The 26,132-nt window shown below is 43.0% G+C and overlaps 1 protein-coding gene across 11 annotated transcripts in view; it reads left to right on the plus strand.

The window, feature by feature from the left end:
• Positions 1–26,132, plus strand: part of FSIP1 (fibrous sheath interacting protein 1) — a 261,319-nt gene that overhangs the window by 84,035 nt on the left and 151,152 nt on the right. For 3 of the 11 annotated variants that reach the window (XM_056546999.1, XM_056547000.1, XM_056547001.1), the window contains exons 11-12: positions 2,680–2,845; positions 10,755–11,594. In XM_056546999.1, coding sequence (XP_056402974.1) covers positions 2,680–2,845; positions 10,755–10,855 — 267 coding nt within the window. In that variant the 3' untranslated portion in view covers positions 10,856–11,594. Of the gene's footprint in view, positions 1–2,679; positions 2,968–4,134; positions 5,174–10,754; positions 11,595–24,563; positions 24,623–26,132 lie in introns of those variants that run through there. The other 8 variants (XR_008849005.1, XR_008849006.1, XM_056546997.1 and 5 more) reach the window with 6 other exon arrangements.

Below are 26,132 nucleotides of genomic sequence, written 5' to 3' on the forward strand. Positions count from 1 at the left end.
TGCTAAGATTGCCCAGGAGTTTTTATCATCCTTTGGCCGGCCAACATCATGGTAAAGTATTATTTAACTGCCCGGCATGCAGGTGCAGAGAATAGTTTGTGCGCAAGAAGGGAGAGGTTCAACGGGGGGGGGGAGAAAAGATTTATTGTGATCTGAGAGTGAGGGAGAAAGAAGACAACAGTGCGGGGGCAGGGAGAGAGCAACCTATTACTGCTGGCGCTTCAGGAGACTGGGAAAGCTGGGTGGCACGCGGTATGAAAAGCTCCAATATGACTGCCTTACCAGACAGATATTTTCTTCAGGTGACTGGGTAAGGGACTTTCTATTATCTATCTAGTGAAGCAGCCATTTTGCAGACATGTAGAAAAATAGATGTCAATAGCTGCTGTATTAGACCAGTGTTTTCCAACCAGGGTGCCTCCAGCTGTTTCAAAACTCATACTCCCAGCATGAACGGACATCTTCTGTTTGTGAGAATGGCTTGCGACACTGATGGGTGTGCTACAGGCTAACCCTAAGATACAACATTAATTTTCTAGGCATCCTCTAAAGTGGTGTTTTCCAACCAGGGTGCCTCCAGCTGTTGCCGTTTGCTGTCCGGGCATGCTGGGAGTTGTAGTTCTGTAACAGCTGGAGGCACCCTGGTTGGAAAACACTGCATTAGCCTGTATTTGCTCCAGACAGTAAATTGGTCTCATTTATATAAAGAAAAATTCTGAACCTTTCTATTGTACCTTGGTTTTCTCAACATCGGCATGATCGGGGGAGTCCCGCAGCTGGTGACGCCCGTGATCATGCACGCGGCACCCCATTTATAATCAGTCCCCGGAGCGTGTTCGCTCCGGGTCTGATTACGGGCGACTACAGGGGATAAGATATTTAAGCACTGGAGAACCCCTTTAAAGGAGTAGTCCAGTATTGGAAAACTTATCCCCTTTAGGGATTAGGGGATAACTTTCAGATGGCAGGGTCTCCGACCGCTGGGACCCGCCACGATCTCCCATACGGGGCCCCAGCTCTCTTGCCAGAGAGTGCATGTCGACCACCGCACGAAGGTGCAGCCGACACACCCCCTCAATACAGCGCTATGGTAGAGACGGAGATTGCCGACGGCAGCGCTCCGGCTCTCCTATAGAGTCACTGCGCACTGCCATGGCCCCATACAGGAGATCGTGGCGGGTCCCAGCGGTCAGACCCCCTGCGATCTGAAACTTATCCCCTATCCTTAGGATAGGGGATAAGTTTTATTAATACTGGAGGTCTCCTTTAAAGAAAACATTCTTAAACCATACCTGTCATTTTTGGTGACTTTTCAGGATAAGCTGCCCCGTGTGTGCGCATGAGGAGGAGCACTATGTCGGGCCAGTATATAACTTGCATATGTTTTTTTTGGGCAGATTTCTGCTCTGCAGGCTTCATCTCTAATTTTCAGTTCTCCCAGAGCTGATGGGTGGAGCACCCTCCATAGACTTTTGTTGCTTGTCTTGAGCTCCCTCCATAGACTTTTGTTGCTTGTCTTGAGCTCCCTCCTCCCCCCTCCATAGACTTGTATTGCTTGTCTTGAGCTCCCTCCTCCCCCTCCATAGGCTTGTTTTGCTTGTCTTGAGCTCCCCCCCATCCATTGACTTGTATTGCTTGTCTTGAGCTCACTACTTCCCCCTCCATAGACTTGTATTGCTTGTCTTGAGCTCCCTCCTCTCCCCTCCATAGACTTGTATTGCTTGTCTTGAGATCCCTCCTCCCCCCTCCATAGATTATATTTCTTGTCTTGAGCTTCCACCCCTCCATAGACTTGTATTGCTTGTCCTGAGCTCCCTCCTCCCCCTTCCATAGACTTGTATTGCTTGTTTTGAGCTTCCCCCTCCCCTCTCCATAGACTTGTATTGCTTGTCTTAAGCTTCCCCTTTCCCCCTCCATAGACTTGTATTGCTTGTTTTGAGCTTCCCCCTCCCCTCTCCATAAACTTGTATTCCTTGTCTTGAGCTCCCCCTTCCCCCTCCATAGACTTGTATTGCTTGTCTTGAACTCATTCTTCCCTTTCATAGACTTGTATTGCTTGTCTTGAGTTCCCCCTCCATAGACTTGTATTGCTTATGTTGAGCTCCCTCCTCCCCCACGCCCTTCCATAGACTTGTATTGCTTGTCTTGAGATCTTGAGCTCCCTCTTCCCCCACCCCCTTCCATAGACTTATTGCTTGTCTTGCAGACACAGGACAAAGCTTAGCTGATTTTCAGAGAAGGAAATGTAATCAACAGAAGGGGGTGGGGAGAAGGAAGAAGCTTGATACCAGGAGAAAGAAGCATTTTACCATCTTATAAGATATATTACAAAGTTCTTTTTTTGTATTTGCTTGCACTATTGATCTATGCAAAGTTTGTTTAAATGGCACAGTGCCTATTTAAGTCCGTATACCATTCATGGCAGAGAAATGAATACCACGATTTTGCCCTGACATGTAAGGTAAGACAAGTTTGCATATTTTGGATTAAATGATTACGCCTCGTGGTCTCTATAGATGTGCTATGTTCTATATAAACATGGCTGCCTTAGCTTTCACACACAGCTGCATCACTAGAGAAGTGTCTGGAGAATAGCACTCGCAGGAAGTATGTATGATGATCATGTGACTCATCACACACGTCCTCCATTGTATTATCGCTTCTTCATCTCCTTTTCAGGAAGTTTCGGCAGTCAAGTGCGGGAACCTGGAGACTTCACCGGGGGAGAAAGTTTTACGTTACACAAAGGAGCTGCGGGAGCAAAAGGTCCGCCTGAAGGAAATAGACCAGTGCCTTGAAGACATCCAACGAAGTAACAGCAGTGAGAGTTGTAGCTCCCTATGGAGTGAGTCAGCTGTCTATATATCATAGTAATAACACGCGCCATATTCTCCGCACAATGTCTCTGGGTCTCTTCATGACAAGTACAGGAGGACAAGATGTACAAATGAAAAGGAGACATAAGAGGTGAACTTATAATACTTGGAAAAATACCATATCGACTCCTTAGGGGCCCATTATAGGTGTACTCCACTGGCCAGGGGTACTCAGCGTTTGGAACAAACTGTACTGAACACTGGAGCCGGGAGCTTGTGACATCACGCCCCGCCCCCCTCAATGCAAGTCTATGGGAGGGGGCGTGACGGCTGTCACGCCCCCTCCCATAGACTTGCATTGAGGGGGCAGGGCGTGGCGTCATGAGGGGCAGGACTATGATGTCACGAGCTCCCAGCTCCAGCGTGCGACATCATAGCCCCGCCCCCTCATGACATCACACCCCGCCACCTCAATGCAAGTCTATGCCCCCCCGTCACGCCCCCTCCCATAGACTTGCATTGAGGGGGGCGGGGCCTGATGTCACGAGCTCCCGGCTCCAGTGTTCGGTACAGCCGTCACGCCCCCTCCCATAGACTTGCATTGAGGGGGGCGGAGCGTGATGTCACGAGTTCCCGGCTCCAGCGTTCGGTACCGTTTGTTCCAAACACTGAGCAGCGGAGTACCGTTTTAAAGGGATACTCCGGTGGAAAACTTTTTTTTTTTTTTTAAATCAGTGCCAGAAAGTTAAACAGATTTGTAAATGACTTCTATTAAAAAATCTTAATCCTTCCAGTACTTATTAGCTGCTGAATACTACAGAGGAAATTCTTTTCTTTTTGGAACTCAGAGCTCTCTGCTGACATCATGACCACAGTGCTCTCTGCTGACATCTCTGTCCATTTTAGCAACTGTCCAGAGCAGCATATGTTTGCTATGGGGATTTTCTTCTACTCCGGACAGTTCTTTAAAATGGACAGAGATATCAGCAGAGAGCACTGTGCTCGTGATGTCAGCAGAGAACTCTGTGTTCCAAAAAGAAAAGAATTTCCTCTGTAGTATTCAGCAGCTAATAAGTACTGTAAGGATTAAGACTTTTTTAAATAGAAGTCATTTACAAATCTGTTTAACTTTCTGGCACCAGTTGATTTAAAACATAAAAGTTTTCCACCGGAGTACCCCTTTAATGGTTATGTAAAAATGTACACTTGTTTGGAACAATCTTGTCTTATATACTAGATCCCCAGATGGTGGATGTGAAAAAAAGCAATAGAAATATCCAATATGAAGACTCATTTAAAGGGGCATGCTTTGTTCTAGACTCAGCACGTGGAGCTACAAAGAGCATCTCTCCACCCAGCATATCCATGCATTACAGAAACAGCGTAATCATTTCAATGGACATGGTGTAATACTTCATTCCTCCTGTGGTGGTGCTGCAGCGGAACTCAACACTTTCTGCTGCTTTCTCTGAGGAAAATCCTGTGGTCAGCTGATCATCAGGACCGATCTAAGAAATAAAGGGATTATCCTAAACAGGCTACCCCATTATTAACTTCCATTACTGTGAGAAAAGAATTTCATCTGCTTCAAACACTCTGCGCAGTGAAGTGTTGTCTTATCTACAGGGTGGAGTGTTCGGATGCTGAATTAACCCCTTGGAGACTCAGGGTTTTTCCGTTTTTGCATTTTCTTTGTTTCCTCCTCACCTTTCAAAAATCAGAACCCTTTCAATTTTGCACCTACAGACCCAAATGATGGCTTATTTTTTCTTCACCAATTCTACTTTGTGATGACATCGTTCATTATACCCAACAATCTACGGCAAAACCAAAAATAAATCATTGTGCGACATAATTGAAAAAAAAAAGACATTTTGTAACTTTTGGGGGCTTCTGTTTCTACGCAGTACATTTTTTGGTATCTTTATTCTGTAGGTCCATACGGTTAAAATGATCCCCTACTTATATAGGTTTGATTTTGTCGCACTTCTGTAAAAAATCATAACTACATGCAGGAAAATTTATACGTTTAAAATTGTCATCTTCTGACCCCCTATAACTTTTAAATTTTTTTTTGCGTTCGGGGCGGTATGAGGGCTGATTTTTTTGCGCTGTGAACTGAATTTTTTATCGGTACCATTTTTGTTTTGATCAGACCTATTGATCGGATTTTATACATTTTTTATGGTATATAAAGTGACCAAAATCACTCAAATTTTTACTTTGGAATTTTTTTTTGCACGTACGCCATTGACCGTGCGGTTTTATTAACTAAATATTTTTTTAGTTCAGACATTTACGCACGTGGCGATACCACATATGTTTATATTTATTTTCATTTACATGTTTTGTTTTTTTTTTGTTTTTTTTTATTTTTTTATGGGAAAAGAGGGGTGATTCAAACTTTTATTAGGGAAGGGGTTAAATGACCTTTATTAACTTTTTTTTAGACTTTTTTTTTGCAGTGGTATAACCCCCACATGGAGCTATAACATGCAGTACATTGATTGATAGCACTCAGGCTTGGAGCAATCAATTGCCGATCGGACGCGCCGCACCCTCCGCTCGCGTCCTAGCTGATCGGGACACCGCGGCGATCAACTTTGAACGCTGTGTCTAAAGGGTTAATAGTGTGCATCACCGCGCTATTAGCCCCGGGTCCCGGCGACCGTTAGACGCCGGGACCGCCCGATATGACGCAAGGTCACCGCGTGACCCCGCGTTATATCACAGGAGCAGGAGATACAGGATATACTCTCTGCTGACCTCTGCTGTCCATTTTAGGAACTGTCCAGAGCAGGAGAAAATCCCCATAGCAAACATATGCTGCTCTGGACAGTTCCTGAAATGGACAGCAGAGGTCAGCAGAGAGCACTGTGGTCGTGACAGAAGAGAAATCCAAAAAGAAAAGCATTTCCTCTGTAGTGTACAGCAGCTGATACGTACTGGAAGGATTAAGATTTTTAAATAGAAGTTATTTACAAATCTGTTTAAAAAAATAAATAAATAAAATAAAAATAAAAAGTTTTCCACCTAGCTGACAATTTTTTGCCATTAAAGGGGTACTCCACTCCCCAGCATTTGGAACGTTTAGTTCTGAACGCTATGTGCGGGCTTCCGGGGTCACCACGCCCCCTCGTAATGTCACACCCCACCCCTCCTGACGTCATGCCCCGCCCCCTCATTGCAAGTCACAGCAGAGTACCCCTTTAACATCTGTCACTGGGGGAACAGTAGGAACACTCCCATACACATAATATCAGTATTTAACAACCAGTGTGTCTCCAGCTGTTGCAAAACTACAACTCCCAGCATGCCCGGACAGCCGTTGGCTGTCCGGGCATGCTGGGAGTTGTAGTTTTGCAACAGCTGGAGGCACCCTGGTTGGAAGAAAACTGGATTAGAGTAATAAAATAAGAAAAAAAAAATCCTCGCCTTTTCTTGACGTTTCTCTCCTCCAGTAACCAGGCCTTAAGGTTTCATTGCATAGTAATGTTTGCAGTAATGGTTTTGGCATCTGTAGCGTACAGGATAAAGGCATTCACATATGTAAACCTTGTGATATAGTCATCTGCTTTTTCAATAGGGTTAAAAAATACTTTAGATAGAATAAAGAAGGGTGGATATAATTTGTAAAACGCTATGGAAACCTGGTCATTGGTTCTGAAGCCCCCCAAAAATCACTGAAAATAGGAAAAAGTGAGGATTTAAAAAAAAAGGGTAGTTAACTAATACAGATAAAGCAAATCAGTACATATAAAAGTAATAAAGATCTACTGGGAGCTGTAATCACTGTCTATGTGGAGGACAGGAGCTTCTTCGGGGTCCTGTACAGTACACAGTGTCCTAAAAAATGAACATGGAGCCGCCCTCACCTGGTGTCCAAAGGAGCAGGTAACCCTGGTACAGGTAAAGAGTACAGAACATGTAATACCTCCCTGTACTGTAAGGGACACTACCAGACACCAGTCACTGCATACACTTCAGTAATACAGGTAAAGAGTACAGAACATGTAATACCTCCCTGTACTGTAGGGGCGCTACCAGACACCAGTCAGTGCATGCAATTCAGTAATACAGGTAAAGAGTAGTACAGAACATGTAATACCTCCCTGTACTGTAGGGGGCGCTACCAGACACCAGTCAGTGCACACACTTCAGTAATACAGGTAAAGAGTAATACAGAACATGTAGTACCACCCTGTACTATAGGGGGCACTACCAGACACCAGTCAGTGCACACACTTCAGTAATGCAGGTAAAGGGTAGTACAGAACATGTAGTACCACCCTGTACTGTAGGAGGCGCTACCAGACAGGAGTTCAGTGCATACACTTCAGTAATGCAGGTAAAGAGTAGTACAGAACATGTAATACCTCCCTGTACTGTAGGGGGCGCTACCAGACACCAATCAGTGCATACACTTCAGTAATACAGGTAAAGAGTACAGAACATGTAATACCTCCCTGTACTGTAGGGGCGCTACCAGACACCAGTCAGTGCATACACTTCAGTAATACAGGTAAAGAGTAGTACAGAACATGTAATACCTCCCTGTACTGTAGGGGACGCTACCAGACACCAGTCAGTGCATGCAATTCGGTAATACAGGTAAAGAGTAATACAGAACATGTAATACCTCCCTGTACTGTAGGGGGCGCTACCAGACACCAGTCAGTGCACACACTTCAGTAAAAAGGTAAAGAGTAATACAAAACATGTAGTACCACCCTGTACTGTAGGAGGCGCTACCAGACACCAGTCAGTGCATGCACTTCAGTAATACAGGTAAAGAGTAGTACAGAACATGTAGTACCACCCTGTACTGTAGGAGGCACTACCAGACACCAGTCAGTGCATGCACTTCAGTAATGCAGGTAAAGGGTAGTACAGAACATGTAGTACCACCCTGTACTGTAGGAGGCACTACCAGACACCAGTCAGTGCATACACTTCAGTAATGCAGTTAAAGGGTAGTACAGAACATGTAGTACCACCCTGTACTGTAGGAGGCACTACCAGACACCAGTCAGTGCATGCACTTCAGTAATGCAGGTAAAGGGTAGTACAGAACATGTAGTACCACCCTGTACTGTAGGAGGCACTACCAGTCACCAGTCAGTGCATACACTTCAGTAATGCAGTTAAAGGGTAGTACAGAACATGTAGTACCACCCTGTACTGTAGGAGGCACTACCAGACACCAGTCAGTGCCTACACTTCAGTAATACAGGGGTTTTACAAGTGAAATGCCCATTCTGATTGGTCAGATCTTCCAGCCATTGACACCTTTCACAGATCTGGACTGTCTGTAGCATTGTATAGTGAGTTTGGGTTAAAGGGGTACTCTGGTGGAAAGCTATTTTTTTTTTTATCAACTGGTGCCAGAAAGTTAAACAGATTTGTAAATTACTGCTATTTAAAAATCTTAATCCTTCCAGTACTTATCTGTTCATTTATTTTTGAATTTCTTTTCTGTCTGACCACAGAGCTCTCTGCTGACACCTCTGTCCATGTCCGGAACTGTCTGGAGCAGGAGAGGTTTGCTATGGGGATTTGCTCCTGCTCTGGACAGTTCCTAAAATGGACAGAGGTGTTAGCAGAGAGCACTGTGGTCAGACAGAAAGGAAATTCAAAAAGAAAATAACTTCCTGTGGAGCATACAGTAGCTGATAAGTACTGGAAGGATTAAGATTTTTAAATAGAAGTAATTGACATATCTGTTTAACTTTCTGGCACCAGTTAAATAAATTAAAAAATGTTTTCCAGTGGAGTACCCCTTTAAGTTACAATGGTCTAGAAAAGACCATTAAAATATTGTAACCTGAGGCTATTGTAAGTTGAGGGACCACCAGGGTTCAAGTCCTACATAACACGTGAGAACTGAGTTCCTGCACTTTTTCCACAGCAGGAACACGGTTCCCATTAACAGGAGTCCTGCAGAACCAGCTCTTAACTGGAAATCTTGGGTGAGTTCCCTTACTTTTTTCCCCCAGGACTTACCTCCTAGTGTTACATTTTATGTAGTAGTCCACAGGAGTTAAAACTTTAGGTCTAGCCTTTGACGGAAACCGAATACCTTGTTGGTAATGATCCGTTCTTGAGGTTTCACCAGCAATCTCTTCTATGTACCGCACTTTGTAGGTGGCCTCTGTTACTTTTATATAGTCAACCACAGTGGGTTATGTGGTGGAATGTTGGTTACCATCAATGATTCAGAAGCTGAATAAAATAGCGACATGTTACACTGGAGAGCCGGAATATTTGAGGCAATATTTGATCTGCTGTACGGATCCCATTGTGCTGACCAGACACAGTTACATCATTACATGGCAATATGGGGGTAGTAGTAGTAGTTGTTTTTATTATCTATTACTGTGTTGTTAAAGGTTTTGATCCGGTTTTGATCCATTTATCTATTTATGTTATAGTCTAGTGGTTCTCGGTTTTACATGGGACCCCTTACTCTTCATTTAAATCGGTACTCCGCTGCTCAGTGTTTGGAACAAACTGTTCCGAAAGCTGGAGTCGGGAGCTCGTGATGTCATAACCCCGCCCTTCATGATGTCACACCCCACCCCCTCAATGCAAGTCTATGGGAGGGGGCGTGGCGACTTGCTCCCTTCTCAGTTCCGTTGCTTCCTGGCTGTTGTTTTGGTCACTTTTGAATGCTGGCGGTGCTTTCACGCTAGTGGTAGCATGAGACGGTGTCTGCAACCCACACAAGTGGCTCAGGTAGTGCAGCTCATCCAGGATGGCACATCAATGCAAGCTGTGGCAAGAAGGTTTGCTGTGTCTGTCAGCGTAGTGTCCAGAGCATGGAGGCGCTACCAGGAGACAGGCCAGTACATCAGGAGACATGGAGGAGGCCGTAGGAGGGCAATAACCCAGCAACAGGACCGCTACCTCCGCCTTTGTGTAAGGAGGAGCAGGAGGAGTACTGCCAGAGCCCTGCAAAATGACCTCCAGTAGGCCGCAAATGTGCATGTGTCCACTCAAACGGTCAGAAACAGACTCTATGAGGGTGGTATGAGGGCCCAACATCCATAGGTAGGGGTTGTGTTTACAGCCCAGCACAGTGCAGGACGTTTGGCATTTGCCAGAGAACACCAGGATTGGCAAATTCGCCACTGGCGCCCTGTGCTCTTCACAGATTAAAGCACGTTCACACTGAGCACATGTGACAGATGTGACAGAGTCTGGAGATGCCGTGGAGAATGTTCTGCTGCCTGCAACATCCTCCAGCATGACCGGTTTGGCGGTGGGTCAGTAATGGTGTGGGGTGGCATTTCTTTGGGGAGCCGCACAGCCCTCCATGTGCTTGCCAGAGGTAGCGAGATGTGATCCTCAGACCCCTTGTGAGACCATATGTTGGTGCGGTTGGCCCTGGGTTCCTCCTAATGCAAGACAATGCTAGACCTCATGTGGCTGGAGTGTCAGCAGTTCCTGCAAGAGGAAGGCATTGATGCTATGGACTGGCCACCCGTTCCCCAGACCTAAATCCGATTGAGCACATCTGGGATGTCTCGCTCCATCCACCACAGACTGTCCAGGAGTTGGCGGATGCTTTAGTCCAGGTCTGGGAGGACATTCCTCAGGAGACCATCCTCCACCTCATCAGGAGCATGCCCAGGTGTTGTAGGGAGGTCATACGGGCATGTGGAGGCCACACACACTACTGAGCCTCATTGTGACTTGTTTTAAGGACATTACATAAACTTGGATCAGCCTGTAGTGGGGTTTTCCACTGTGATTTTGAGTGTGACTCCATATCCAGACCTCCATGGGTTGATAAATTTGATTTCCATTGATAATTTTTGTGTAATTTTGTTGTCAGCGCATTCAACTATGTAAAGATGAAAGTATTTCATACGATTAGTTCATTCATTCAGATCTAGGATGTGTTATCTTAGTGTTACCTTTATTTTTTTTGAGCAGTGTATATACGTAGAGAGGAGAAACAAAGAGACGTGGATCACTCACCACTGATGCAAAGCTGTGTCCTTTATTTCTTGCACATCGGCTCAGATGGCCAGTAGCAAACAGATATTACGGCAGGGCAATAGGTGCTTGGAGCACCGTCCGGAGCGACGGCGCCGTTTCACGCCCACAAGGCATTTCTTCAGGCCCGGAATTGACCTTGCGCTCATTTAAACCAATAGCACTTGTAGCCTTAAGCTGCGCAATCCAGCGAGCTTCTTTTTGTAATAGAGCGCGGTGTCTGTCACCTCCTCTTTCTAGAGGATCTATTCTTTCCAGACCTGCAAACCTGATAGTTTTTGTGTTTCCTTCATGGACTTCATTTATATGTGTAATAAATCTGGTAGCTCCCTGTTTCATTCTCACAGATCTCACGTGTTCCCTTACTCTTTCAAATAGCCTGCGTTTAGTCTTGCCTATAATAGTAGCCACAAAGGCACAGAAGGCAATACACTACCAAAGTATTTTTACACGTGATAAGATGTTTCACTTCTACTGTTTTAGGTGCTAGTCTGAATACGCTCTTACCCAGGTTCAGGTCGCACATGGAGCAATTCCCACACTTGAAATTGCCTTTCCATCTTCTCTCTGTTAACCAATCTGTTTTTTAATTTGTTCGTTTTCTCACAGTGTTTTTGATGAAATCTCCAACAATTCTATTGTGTTTAAATGTGATTACTGGTTTATTTTCTGCTATTTTATTCAAATCTGGGTCCTGTTCTAAAATGAACCAGTTTTTTCGGATAGTATTGCTCAGCATGGCATTCATTGGGGGATTACAAAAGGAAAAAATAAACTCTTCATTTTTAGGGCCTGTTTGCTTTTTATGCAGTAGATCATATCGAGTTCTTTTTTCTGCTTTTATGTATGCCCTTTAAATTATTTCCTCTGGGTAACCCCAATGCTGTTTACCTTTTTTTTTCTATGTGGCCCTGCTCTCAAGTTTTGCCTGAAAATACAAATATGAAAATGAAATGCTTTGGTGCACTGGGGGAATCCCAGCCCCTTGGTGCACTCTTCTGCTCACCTGGCTTAGTCCTGTGCACCGCCCCTTCATAAATATCCATGGGCCTGAGCTCCATTCTATACAAGAAACATATAACTCTAGCTACGTCCACTCCATTCAAGTGATCATCATCATCTTAACATGATAGTCCACAACAAAGGTAACCCGGCACTGCTACTCCACTATTCACTGTCCCGCTATGCTCCTCTATGCAGGTGACCTTCCTGGTGCTCACATATAACAGTCCAAAACATTATCCATAGTAGAAAAAGAAAGAATGGAGCACTCACCAGGTCTTACAATTACAGCAAGCTTCTTTATTTCATTGTAGCTTGACAGTGTTCCAACATGTGCGGGAGAGCGGACGGAAGCAGAGGGGTGGGGGAGAGGGTTGGGCGACGGACCGTCGCCCAACCCTCTCCCTCACCCCTCTGCTTCCGTCCGCTCTCCTGCACATATTGGAACGCTGTCAAGTAACCATGAAATAAAGAAGCTTGCTGTAATTGTAAGACCTGATGAGTGCTCCATTCTTTCTTTTTCTACTATGGATAATCATCATAACATGTCCTTCAGCCACATTCTCTTTTATCCTGCACTGCTGAGCTCTGCCCTCACATGTACTGGTCACATGATTGTGACAACATTACAGGTCCTTCACCTTCAGCATGTAGCAGATACAGAGAAGGTCCTGGTCAAGTTACTGCTGTTTTGTGTGGAGACCTCTGCTTCTCAGTATCTGCTACATGCTAAAGTTTTAGGACCTGTGATGGTCATAGTCATGTGACCAGTACATGTGGGGGCACTTCATTTTCATATTCAGATTTTCTGCCATAACTCGGAAACAGGGCCGCATATAGATAAAAAGTAGACAGCGTTGGAGTTAGTGTCGTCTGCACTATTACCCAGGTTAGTGCGGGTGATGATGGTGACAGATTCCCTGTAAATTACTGATCTCCTCACCCTCCCCTTGAAATGACCTTCATAAAGGTCACAGAGCATGTCCAGACACCTTTCCTATTCAAGTCAGGGGATTAGTTAGGAGATACATGAGAGGTGTTTCACCCAGGCCTAGGAACCTCTCTTCCCCATCTAGTTACATGGTTTAAGGTTGAAAAAAGGTTTTTGGTTGAACTTGATAGACTCTTGTTTTTTACTTCATACTTCAAATATTAAGGCTCAAGGTTTCTCTTCCCTAAATGGTTACATAGTTTATAAGACCAAAAAGAAAACAAGAGCCCATTACGTTACACCTAAAACCCTACTGTGCGCCTTCATCTGGATCCACACAATAAGGTTTAAGGTTGAATTTGATGGACTTGTCTTTTTCCGATAGACTATGTAACTATATGTGAAAGAGAGACCTTATGGGCCCCAGCAAGACTTCCACACTGTGTTGTTTGCACATATTCAATACATCTTCCTGTATTCAGGAAAAAAATTTCATAGGCTTTATGTCAGAACAAAACCAAAGTAAGGGTCTTAGGGTTGAACCCCAAGTGTTTCCCAAGACAAGAAGATTGCATATAACCTCACACTTATGATTCCATAAATCAACTCAATGTAGACATAACTGACACTACCGGTTCATTTTCCCCTGATATCTAAAGAAAGAGGGGGGCATCTGTGATACCTCTCCATTGTAGAAAAAGAGAGGAACATTTAGGTTATCTGTCGTTACACGTGAGCTTTAAAGCTTTGAGTAAAGTTAGACTTTTAAACGCAATGTAACACCAGCATAATATATCAGTGGTACTGAAGTTTCTGCCATTGAAGGGCGTCAAAAGTGCTAAGGTTCTAATTGTTGGGGTCCCCCACAAATAGGCCATCATTATAAGTCCTAGAAAACCTCTTTAAAGGGAATTTGTCATCTCACTTTCATGATATAAAAGGGGTTATCTCGTTAACCTAATCTCTTTTCCACAGTCCCAGCTGTCAAACCCCCATGATCTCCAAAATGGGGCTAGTTCTATTACTTCTTAGCACTCCGGCCCCCCACCTTAGTTTTCGCCATGACGGGCCTCTTGGACAATTACCGGCCGCAGCGGTGTCCCGCCACATCAGGCGATTAGCTGAGTTGGCTGTAACTGCAGAGACCAGTTAATCTACAAAGGTTGGGGGGTTGAAGCACACAGAGTCGGGCCCCATTGTGGAGATCATGAGGGGGGGGGGGGGGTCCAGCGGTCGGACCCCGTTGCCATCAGACATTTATCGTCTATCCTGTGGATAGGGAATAAGTGTTATTAGCCAGAAAACCCCTTTAACCCCTTAAGGACTCAGCCCATTTTGGCCTTAAGGACTCTTAAGGACAATTTAATTTTTACGTTTTCATTTTTTCCTCCTCGCCTTCTAAAAATCATAACCCTTTTATATTTTCATCGCCAGACTAGTATGAGGGCTTGTTTTTTGCGCGACCAGTTGTCCTTTGTAATGACATAACTCATTATATCATAAAATGTATGGCGCAACCAAAAAACACTATTTTTGTGGGGAAATTAAAACGAAAAACGCAATTTTGCTAATTTTGGAAGGTTTTGTTTTCACGCCGTACAATTTATGGTAAAAATGACGTGTGTTCTTTATTCTGAGGGTCAATACGATTAAAATGATACCCATTATTATATACTTTTATATTATTGTTGCGCTTAAAAAAAATCACATACTTTTTAACCAAATTAGTACGTTTATAATCCCTTTATTTTGATGACCTCTAACTTTTTTATTTTTCCGTATAAGCGGCGGTATGGGGGCTCATTTTTTGCGTCATGATCTGTACTTTTTTTTGATACCATATTTGCATATAAAAAACTTTTAATACATTTTTTATAATTTTTTTTTAAATAAAATGTATTAAAAAAGTAGGAATTTGGGACTTTTTTTATTTTTTTTCGTTCACGCCGTTCACCGTACGGGATCATTAACATTTTATTTTAATAGTTCGGACACTTACGCACGCGGCGATACCAAATATGTCTATAAAAAATGTTTTTTACGCTTTTTGGGGGTAAAATAGGGAAAAACGGACGTTTTACTTTTTTATTGGGGGAGGGGATTTTTCACTTTTTTTTTACTTTTACTTTTACATTCTTTACATTTTTTTTTACACTTGAATAGTCCCCATAGGGGACTATTCATAGCAATACCATGATTGCTAATACTGATCTGTTCTATGTATAGGGCATAGAACAGATCAGTATTATCGGTCATCTCCTGCTCTGGTCTGCTCGATCACAGACCAGAGCAGGAGATGCCGGGAGCCGCACGGAGGAAGGTGAGGGGACCTCCGTGCGGCGTTATGAATGATCGGATCCCCGCAGCAGCGCTGCGGGCGATCCGATCGTTCATTTAAATCGCGAACTGCCGCAGATGCCGGGATCTGTATTGATCCCGGCACCTGAGGGGTTAATGGCGGACGCCCGCGAGATCGCGGGCGTCGGCCATTGCCGGCGGGTCCCTGGCTGCGATCAGCAGCCGGGATCAGCCGCGCATGACACGGGCATCGCTCCGATGCCCGCGGTTATGCTTAGGACGTAAATGTACGTCCTGGTGCGTTAAGTACCACCTCACCAGGACGTACATTTACGTCCTGCGTCCTTAAGGGGTTAACTATAGATACCATTGGAGTGACTATTGGAAATGTAAATTAGACACACCAATGCTGCAGTACTTGTTCCACCGATGCCTTTTAAAATTCCCTTGGCTATATCTAGTACTGCAGCTCCTATCTATGCCCTTTTAATTACCTAATTGTCAGGGATCCTCTACAAATAGGCCATCAGTAAAATAGTCTTGGAAAACCCCATTAAATGGAGTTTGTCAGCTCATTTTCTCTGTATGAACTACAGACAACATTGGACTAACTATAGAAAATGCTAATTAAACATACTAATGCTGCAATACTTGCTCCGTGGATGTCTTTTAATATTAACTTTATTCAGTGGAGGCAAATGTCCAGGAGGCGGGGGATGAGTTGCTCGAGTGCAGCAGCATGCAGGCCTTCTCACTCCCCCACTCCTTTTTCAACTGCTTTACTCAGCCCCAAGCCCTGCCTCCAGATTGCAGCTTGAAGCCGAGCCCTTTTCGCTGATCGTCAGAAGGGGAAAGGGTGTGCGAGAACGAGGAGTTATGAGATACTGCTGTACATCATCGGCTCTATGTATGTAGCTCATATCATGAAAATGAGCTAAGAGACTTCTGTTTAACGCTACAGAGGATTTCAAGCTCTGAAGAACAGAACTTGAAATACTATAAAGATTTTATTGATAGTCTATCGTCAAGATAGGCCATGAATATCTGATCAGTGGGGGTCTGACACCTGGCACCCCTGCCAATCAGCAAGAGCCATGTCGCCCAAAATAAACAGTAAACAAAGCCAGTAGATGGCTCCGTATAATGTATAGTGGCCTTGATGGGCTATTGAAGCTTAGCTCTTATCCATTTCAGAAAGCCCAATTTTTAAGATATTTCAACTAAACAATGGTGACATGGAATTCCCCTTAAATTTTAAATAAAGACAACTATTCATAGTAAGAATTTTTTTTTTTTTATTGGTGAGTCTTCTGAGAATAATGCGATCCCACATGGTTGTCGCAATGAACAAACAAATATGTTTGAGTGAGTCAGCGGAAGCTCCATGGAACGGTTACAGAACAACACTTTATTTGGCTGCCTCCAGAATAATGGTGTGGGAAATACTCATACGGAATGACTTCAGATAGCAAGGAGCCAAAAATCATATCACCAGACGATGTTACATCATTCGCATTCATGGAAACATCTGCTGTATAGCATTCACATGGAGAGATCCCAGTCTCTATAGACTGTATGCGGTTCTTAATGATGATTGTAATAATTCTGGCCCTGAAGTTGGCGGATAGAACCCTCGGGAGAGAATAGAACTGTCTAAGACATCAAATTCCGAAATATATGTCGGTCTAATCATGGACCAAAATGATCGCGATGACTGGTAATGTAGGTTCCGGACGGATGGGAGAAAACTGGAACTTAAATGGTAAAGCTAATACAAATGTTAGGGGTAATATGAAGCTAGTATTAGTAAGGAATTTTGCGATCTACGGGGGAGGGGACCAATAAATTTGCTCTGGAATTCTTTTGTGCTATGAGTCTTAAAAAGTTAATATTTTTTTAAAGCTGAACTTATAGTCATATAGTGTAGGTCAGTGGTTCTTAAAGGGGTACTCCACTGGAAAACATATATATATATATATATATATATATATATATATATATATTTATTTTATTTTTTTTTAAATCAACTAGTGCTAGAAAGATAAACAGATTTGTAAATTACTTCTATTTAAAAATCTTAACCCTTCCAGTACTTCTCAGCTGCTGTATACTACAGAGGAAATTCTTTTCTTTTTGAATTTCCTTTCTGTCTGACCACAGTGCTCTCTGCTGACACCTCTGTCCATTTTAGGAACTGGAGAATGATTATTGTATATAATCTAAAAATAAACCATCATATACAAAACCAGTCCTCAAAGGGCAGTGAATAAAAGTGGGGGATAGAAACTGAGGTAGATAGAAAAGATGTTATTAATATATTGTATTGTAAGATAATCTATATATATATAAAACTCAACGTGTGTGTGTGTATGTATTTATGTATGTGTGTATGTTCCAGCATCACGTCCAAACGCCTAAAGATATTAACATGAAACTTAGATAGGATAGTTAATTTAACCCTTAACTACCCCCATTTGTAAGGGTCAGGGTTTTTTTGCAAAGTCCTATGCAAATCAATGGGAAATGTATGTTCCCCCATAACTTCCGTACGGCTGGAGATATTTCAATACCTGGTACATATATTACGGGTCGGGATAGGAGGTCGGGATAGGAGGTTGGGATGGGATAGGAGGTCGGGATAGGACTGGAGGACTGGATAGGAGGACGGGATAGGAGGTCAGGATAGGAGGTCAGGATAGGAGGTCGAGATAGGAGGTTGGGATAGATGGACTGGATAGGAGGTCGGGATAGGAGGTCGAGATAGGAGGTTGGGATAGATAAATTGGATAGGAGGACAGGATAGGAGGTCGGGATAGGAGGTCGAGATAGGAGGTCAAGATAGGAGGTCGGGATATGGGGACGGGATGTGAGGATGGGATATAAGGTCGAGTTATGATGACGGGATAGGAGGTCGGGATGTGAGGACAGGATATGGGGTTGGGATATGACAACAATATATGAGGACGGGATATGAAGTCAAAAGCTTCCTCCTTTGTTTATTTTCCTCCTCAACAAGGATTAGGAAAAACCGGGCAACGCCGGGTATTCAGCTAGTATATAGATAGATATGAATTAATTATAGATAGATATATCATTCATATCTATCTATATATTATCTTACAATACAATATATTAATAACATCTTTTCTTTCTACCTCATTTTATATCCCCCACTTTTATTCACTGCCCTTTGAGGACTGGTTTTGTATATGATGGTTTATTTTTAGATTATTATATACAATAACCATTCTCCATATTTAGTATTAAGCCTTTTGGGATTTAGGCTATCCAGTTAACCTCAGGTCAGTTGGTTGAGTGAGCTACACATATATTTATTCATTTTAGGAACTGTCCAGAGTAGGAGCAAATCCCCATAGCAAACCTCTCTTGCTCTGGACAGTTCCTAAAATGGACAGGGGTGTCAGCAGAGAGCACTGTGGTCAGTGTGAAAGGAAATTCAAAAAGAAAAGAACTTCCTGCAGAGAATTTAACAGCTGATAAGTACTGGAAGGATTAAGATTCTGTTTAACTTTCTGGCTCCAGTTGATTTAAAAAATTTTTTTTTCCAGTGGAGTGCCCCTTTAATGCCAAACCTCAGGCTTCTCGCACAAAAAGTTAGCACCTACTATAGAGGCAAACAAGGCTGTTGTCATGGGACCTAGAAGGTTTTCTGACCATCACTGCCCGCTCCCGCAAGGTGTGTGTTCCACTCCCGCCCCCGGTCCCGCAACATGTGTCCAAGCCCCCTTGTTCCTGCTGACATTTTGGCACAACTTTTTGAGATAATACCCCCCCCCCACCATTTGATTATCCCACATGCCATTTTATCACCCCCTTGTGCCATTTCATCAGCCCACTGTGGATTTTCAGAGGTGTGCAGGATTTTGTGGGACCCATTGTATGTTTTGTGACTGCCCGCAACAACCACATTACTGCCTACAGGTTCTCTATTGGGTCCCACAGGACCCGCGAGATCCGAACTCTGACGAAGGGCTCTAATGGGACCCATGAAGGACAGGGCCTCAAGTCAGGTTGAACACCTACTTTTCCACAGGGACCTCAACCTCACCAAATAAGGGAAAGTAGTCCAAGGGCTCCCAAGTCACCTTTGTCCTGCAAAAGATGGTTAGGAGGATGTCTTGTGGATGTGGGCCATTTGTAAGAGTGGACCTTATTTTGTTCTCGCTATGAGGTCCTCTTTGCATTGTTTACCTGTACAATGCAAGAAAATCCTGAAAACATGATATGTTGGACAGAGGCAGACAGAGGCAGACAGAGTCCGCCTCTGTCCAACATATCATGTTTTCAAGATTTTCTTGCATTGTGCAGCTGATACAATGTAAAGAGGACCTCATCACTAGAACAAATTGAGGCCTTTTCTTACAATGATACAAGTTCTTTATAAATTGTATGGACACCTGTATTGATATTCATGAAGTTGGAAGTTGTCCATGAGGAACTGGGCATAACGTATGGGCAGGGAACAGTGAAGCCCTAACTCACCCACAGCCACTGTCCCTACCTATTGCCTATTCGCCCTAAGTGACGGATCGACAACCACGATGACAAACCCTCCCTGCTAAGTGCCAGGGCAGCATTGTCAAAATAATAAAATACAAGACAGTTGGAGTCGGGAAACAGCTTTTAGGCACACAAACTAACAGAGATGCACTAAGACACACACACGAGGTCTAACCGAGGTCGGTACCAGGAAATAGCAGAGTACAGTAACACAGAGCAAGAGAAGAGTCAAGGGAAAAGCCAAAGATCAATAAACAAGCAGGTATCCAGTAAGCAGGAGGTGTCAGCTAAGGAAAAACCTTTCACGGACGCTGGACTGATCACTGCTTCTAGCTTATATAGGCAGGTGATCAGGGATTCACCTTCCTGATAGGTAGCAGAGCTGAGAACTACACCCAGACAACACAGGTGAGCTCCCAGCAGCTCCAGCCTAACTAGAGTCATTTAACTCTTCGTGTACGGCAAGCCAGAGGTTACACTGGGCTTTCAAGATGTCCATCTGAACAGTGGATATTCTTGCGGAATCGGTTAAGTTGACTCCAATAACTAAATCAAAGAGGTTCTTAATCATTGATGGTGTAGTGGAACGCGGCGGGTGTCCCATATTACCCTGCTCAGCATCAAATAGAAGATCAAAGCAGGACTGAGATGACCATATAAAGAACTGGAGATCACTATATGCTATATGTGTCCTTCAAGACCTCTCTTAGCATGGATGCAGTAACTAAACCAACATCATCTGCGGTAAATTGTAGGCACACTATATTTAATGGTGTCTGAAATCTTTGTTCAACAGGTAAGGTAGATGCTCAGACACGTGTGTGTGTGTGTGTATATATATATATATATATATATATATATATATATATATATATATAATAAACATAATATTCATTTCACCATTCAAAACATGTCACTGGACAGTATAAAAAAAAACGCCAAACGCGGTTTGATCTGCAACTAAATCACGGCCATGATCAAGATCTTATAGGGGGATACACAAAGGTCGGACCCCACTGATGAAGTCATAAATAAAAACTGAGTTTACAGTTCGAAATGCGTTGGTATTTCTTTTTTTTATTTTGTCTAATGACCTGTTTTGAAGGTCGAAGTAAAGCTTATATTTTTATATCTTTTTTTTATTTTTTTTACTTGAGCAGAGAAAACTTTAATTCATTGCTGCCTGTGTCTTATCAGGAGTTGGCCTGACAGTGCCCCTCAATGCTCTGGTTCCAACTTTGGTCTCTACGCTCCCCCGAATGCAACTAGCAGTGAACTGATTTTTTTGTTACTTATATAGTAGCCCCTCAAGTTACAATATTAATTGGTTCCAGGATGACCATTGTATGTTGAAACCCTTGTATGTTGAGACTATAACTCTATGGAAACCTGGTAATTGGTTCTGAAGCCCCAAAATGTCATCCAAAAATAGGAAAAAGTGAGGATTAAAGAAAAATAAGTAGATAACTAATACAGATAAAGCAAGTCCTTCCTTATAAAAGTAAGAAAGATCTTCTGGGAGCTGTAATCACTGTCTATGTAGAGGTCAGGAGCTTCTTAAGGGTCCTGTACAGTACACAATGTAACATGGAGCCGCCCTCACCTGGTGTCCAAATGAGCAGCTAACCCTGGCCCAGGCAAAGAGTACAGAACATGTAGTACCTCCCTGTACTGTAGGGGGCACTACAAGACACCAGTCAGTGCATACACTTCAGTAATACAGGAAAAGAGTACAGAACATGTAGTACCTCCCTGTACTGTAGGGGGCACTACCAGACACCAGTCAGTGCATACACTTCAGTAATACAGGGGTTTTACCAGTGAGTTGCCCATTCTGATTGGTCGGTTCTTCCAGTCATTGACACGTTTTACTGATCTGGACTGTCTGTAGCTTTGTATGTTGAGTCTGGATCAAGTTATAATGGTTCAGAAACGACTAAAAATATTGTAACCTGAATCCATTGTAGAGACCATTGTACTAATTTACTGGCCTGTATATCTACCTATGGATATGGAAGATTTCGGACACAACTAAATCCAGTATCTACAATTTTTCTTCTTGGAGTCACACAGGAGACGTTGGTTTCTGTATCTATGCTAAGAGAGGACTTGAAGGACACATATAGCTAAAAGAGTCATCTCCAGTTCTTTATTTGGCCGTCTCGTTCCTGCTTTGATCTTCTCTTTAATGCTTTTCCCACACTGAACATGGTAATATGGACACCCTCCACTTCTCCTACCTCTATCCACTTTGGTCAGGTATTTTTGATATTTTGACAGAGATTGATGGGAGAACGTGTTTAGTCTGTGTTCATCTGTCAAGAAAAAGAAACTAATATGGATTTAAACATACCGATATAGACAGCCCAAGGCAGTACAGAAGAACAAACGATGATCCGGCACCAGATGTAAGTTTTGCAGCTTTATTTTCTCTGTATCAAAAATGAACAAACATCACACAGTAAAACCGACTCCCTCCATAGTCATACGCGTTTCAAGTGCATGCGCGCTCTTCATCAGTGACGTCATGGGTCTGACAGGCAAGGGTTTTTATTCGTACCTACACAGTTGAGGAGTAATCAATCACCTCCACTCCGTTCATGTTACTTGTACTTGCCCGTGAGACCTCATAACCGGGTAGAGACTTTGTTTCTTTTCAAACACACACTTAAGTTAAAAAGGAGGTGTTATAAAATGATAACAACACTGTATTCAACACCATATGCGTGGCAACAAATCATTTTTCATCCATAATGGGCAATCGTTAAATTTCTCATTCAATTTTCTGATATGAATGTTACATCAATAATGGAACAACAATTCACGTCTTACATTCATGCCAAACGGGGCACGTGTGCCAAGAGTGAATTGCCAGAAGGCTTCCCTATGTTCCAGCTTTCTTCTGATGCATCCTTGCCTTATGTCCAGTTTGACCAGCTCAATGGCATATATTTTAAATCCTGATATATTGCCACCGTGTACTGTTTGGGAATGAAATGTGGATATAAAATATGCCGCACTTGCAACTATGTGAAGGTGGTGAAGGAGTTTGAAAATGCGGAGGGCAGCAAGAAATACGCAATTAAAAATTACATGAATTGCAATAGCAAGAATGTGGTCTATATGAGTGCACACATTGTAAATTAAAATACATAGGTTACACTACTCGGAAATTAAAAATGCGTGCTCTAGAACATCTAAATGATGTGGGAGCACCAAATAGGAACAAATCTGCTGCCTCCCTTCATTTCCAAACAGTACACGGTGGCAATATATCAGGATTTAAAATATATGGCATTGAGTTGGTTAAACTGGACATAAGGCAAGGATGCATCAGAAGAAAGCTGGAACATAGGGAAGCCTTCTGACAATTCACTCTTGGCACACGTGCCCCGTTTGGCATGAATGTAAGACGTGAATTGTTGTTCCATTATTGATGTAACATTCATATCAGAAAATTGAATGAGAAATTTAACGATTGCCCATTATGGATGAAAAATGATTTGTTGCCACGCATATGGTGTTGAATACAGTGTTGTTATCATTCTATAACACCTCCTTTTTAACTTAAGTGTGTGTTTGAAAAGAAACAAAGTCTCTACCCGGTTATGAGGTCTCACGGGCAAGTACAAGTAACCTGAACGGAGTGGAGGTGATTGATTACTCCTCACCTGTGTAGGTACGAATAAAAACCCTTGCCTGTCAGAACCATGACGTCACTGAGGAAGAGCACGCATGCGCTTGAAACGCGTATGACTATGGAGGGAGTCGGTTTTACTGTGTGATGTTTGTTCATTTTTGATACAGAGAAAATAAAGCTGCAAAACTTACATCTGGTGCCGGATCATCGTTTGTTCTTCTGCATTGCATATCAGCACTTTGCAGAGTGTGGACCCGCGCACAGAAATTGGTAGAGGTGAGCTGTACTGAATATTTACCTTGTCTGTTAGCCCAAGGCAGTACTTTGTAGTAAAAATGGCTGCACCATACGTTTTCTTTACACTCTGAACACTCATTCATTGAATACAATATCTCACTAAACTCTGTCTAGTTACCGAATTAGGGTTAGTGGTTGATGGTGATTACATGTGCTCATGTTTTCTGTTGTCCCGTATTGTGTTGGGGGGGATGTCTGGGGTCTGACCTGCGACAGCACAGATACACACAGGACTTCCACAACCAGCAACCCAGAACTGAGCCCAATCATCCCCTGGGAACTATAAGTGGACCTGAAGAAGTTACAAGGGTATGCCGAAACACGTTGTCCCCATTAAACCAATAAAAGTTTTATTGTCCTGTGCTGCTCGAGTCTTCTCTTCTTGACCACAGTTGTGTGCAGCACCTCCGCCAACCGTTTTTATCACCCTATTCGCCCTAAGTCAGATACTTGTAACCCCATCAGATCTGATGACTAACTGAGTAGTCAAAGCTATAACTGTATGTAATGTAACCTCAGCACCTGCTCCATTAAATTATGTGTTATATACGTGTCTAGACTGCAGATACTTATATGTAGAAGTCCGTCTGTAAATACCAAAATCTGTGTGCAGCTGTGTAAACTATATAAACTCCCCATTAGGTAATAGATGTGGAAGTTTCCCTACTCCACCCTGTTTGCATCTTCCAAAATCTTCTCAGTGTATGAGATTGGGAAGCCAAGGGTTATCCTACAAAGATATACATTGTGTTGTGTCGCACTGGTAATGGACTGGAGTCCCTGACTTCCCACCAAACCTTGAGAATGAGTGTCAGGGTGTGTACATACTGTGGCCATTCAGAATGTTTAGACCTATAACACTTGTGACAAAATAACAAAACAGTGCCAACATTTGCTGTGTATAAATAATATTCCCTATATTTCCCAACCTCTAAGACGGTAAAGACTGAAATGCTTATGGGGTCAGCATTGCTAGGTCCCCCTCTTCTTCCTTAGTTTGCACATGCAAAGAGAAAAATGTTGCCTTTGCCAATTGTTCTTATTCTCCCTTCTATAGGCAACCTTCACTGAGAAAACCTGAACACTGAGGGATCAGATTACAAGGTTACAGCTCCCATAGAAGTCTAGAAAGAGAAGGTAGGGGAAGGAGGAGTTACAGTGTGGACAAAAGGTATTCAGTCAGCCACCAATTGTGCAAGTTGCCGTGGCCATTCACCACGATGCGCTGATAAATACAGTACTTGCCAATGCATGGCCGGTATTTGTCAGCGCATTGCATACCCCCACCCAACCGGTGGAGTTCCCCTAGGGGTACGGGTACCACCGGTTGAGAACCCCTGCTATAGAGATATAAGGGAGCAGGATCACATCCTCTATGTTTGCAGTGTATGGGAGACATCATAGCAGGTTTTCTCCATGTACTAGTTCATTGAAAATTGGAGATGGAGCCTGCAGAGGTAAAAAGTGGTAAAAATGTCATATAGAAGTTATAGAAATATAAACAGGTTAAATGTGTATCGGCGCTATAAGAGGTAGATAGGTTGAATGACACTTACTTGATTTCTGTAGAGAGAGTTCATATGAAGGGTAAAATATTCAGCATTCACTGAAAAGAGAGACAAATGCCGTGATTGATCTGTATAATGTTAATCTGCTACTTTGTATTAGCAGATTCAAACTATCTACCTCTCATAGCGCCAATACACATATAACCTGTTTATAGTTCATTTAATCTTGGAGTGGAAAGACAGGAATCCACCCCGTTGTATCTTGGCTGCTTAAATAGACATTATTTTGCTGGTGCTATAAACAATATTTTAAGTTATAGAAATAGCAGTACTCCTCATGTTCACTCCTGAAAGTTATTCTGATATGTTGGTTGAAAAGCTAGCGACCATTTATGTTAGTATAACCTACTACAGACAGATGCAGCAATGACCAGGACTCCAAATGTCTCCTAAACCCAGTAACAACATGGTTTAGATTTAGCTTAAATATTTCATAAAGGCTGTTGAAATGCTAATGGCTAGTTATTTGACTTCATGTATTAATTATAAGAGGCCAGTGCTATTATGGTTTGCATGCTGACCACTGTTGCCAATTAGTAACATAACAGACTTGGACCGGTGGGTGTCTAGGTCTTCCCCATGTAACTGTAGACCATTATCATTGACCATCACTTTCTGGGTACGATCCTTACGCCAGTTTTCAATCCTGTTACAAACCAAAATTTCTAAACCTAAAGACCTTAATTTACCTATCGGACATCTATGTGTAGAAAACACTATATCTACAGCCATCCCTATGTCAAGGCTTCTGCTCACATCTTCATAAACCTGGTTGGTTTGACATCTTCTGTCTTTAGTAAACCCATGCTGGCTAATCACCATTAATATTCATGCACATTTTATATAGGGGCATAGTGGCAGAGTACATGAGGGTCATAGTGGCACAGTTTATATGAGAACAAATTGGTGGCAGGATATGTGTAAACTGGCCGGGCATGCTCGTAGCCCAAGCCCAAGACAGTATATCTCAGGAACTAGAAAGGTGAAGAGATAAGGAGCCTCCTTAATCAGTAGCTACCAGTCACCAAACTAGAAATGGTATCGGGGTTTCAACAATG

This window comes from Hyla sarda, chromosome 11 (assembly GCF_029499605.1).
Source record: "Hyla sarda isolate aHylSar1 chromosome 11, aHylSar1.hap1, whole genome shotgun sequence".
Classification (NCBI taxonomy): domain Eukaryota; kingdom Metazoa; phylum Chordata; class Amphibia; order Anura; family Hylidae; genus Hyla; species Hyla sarda.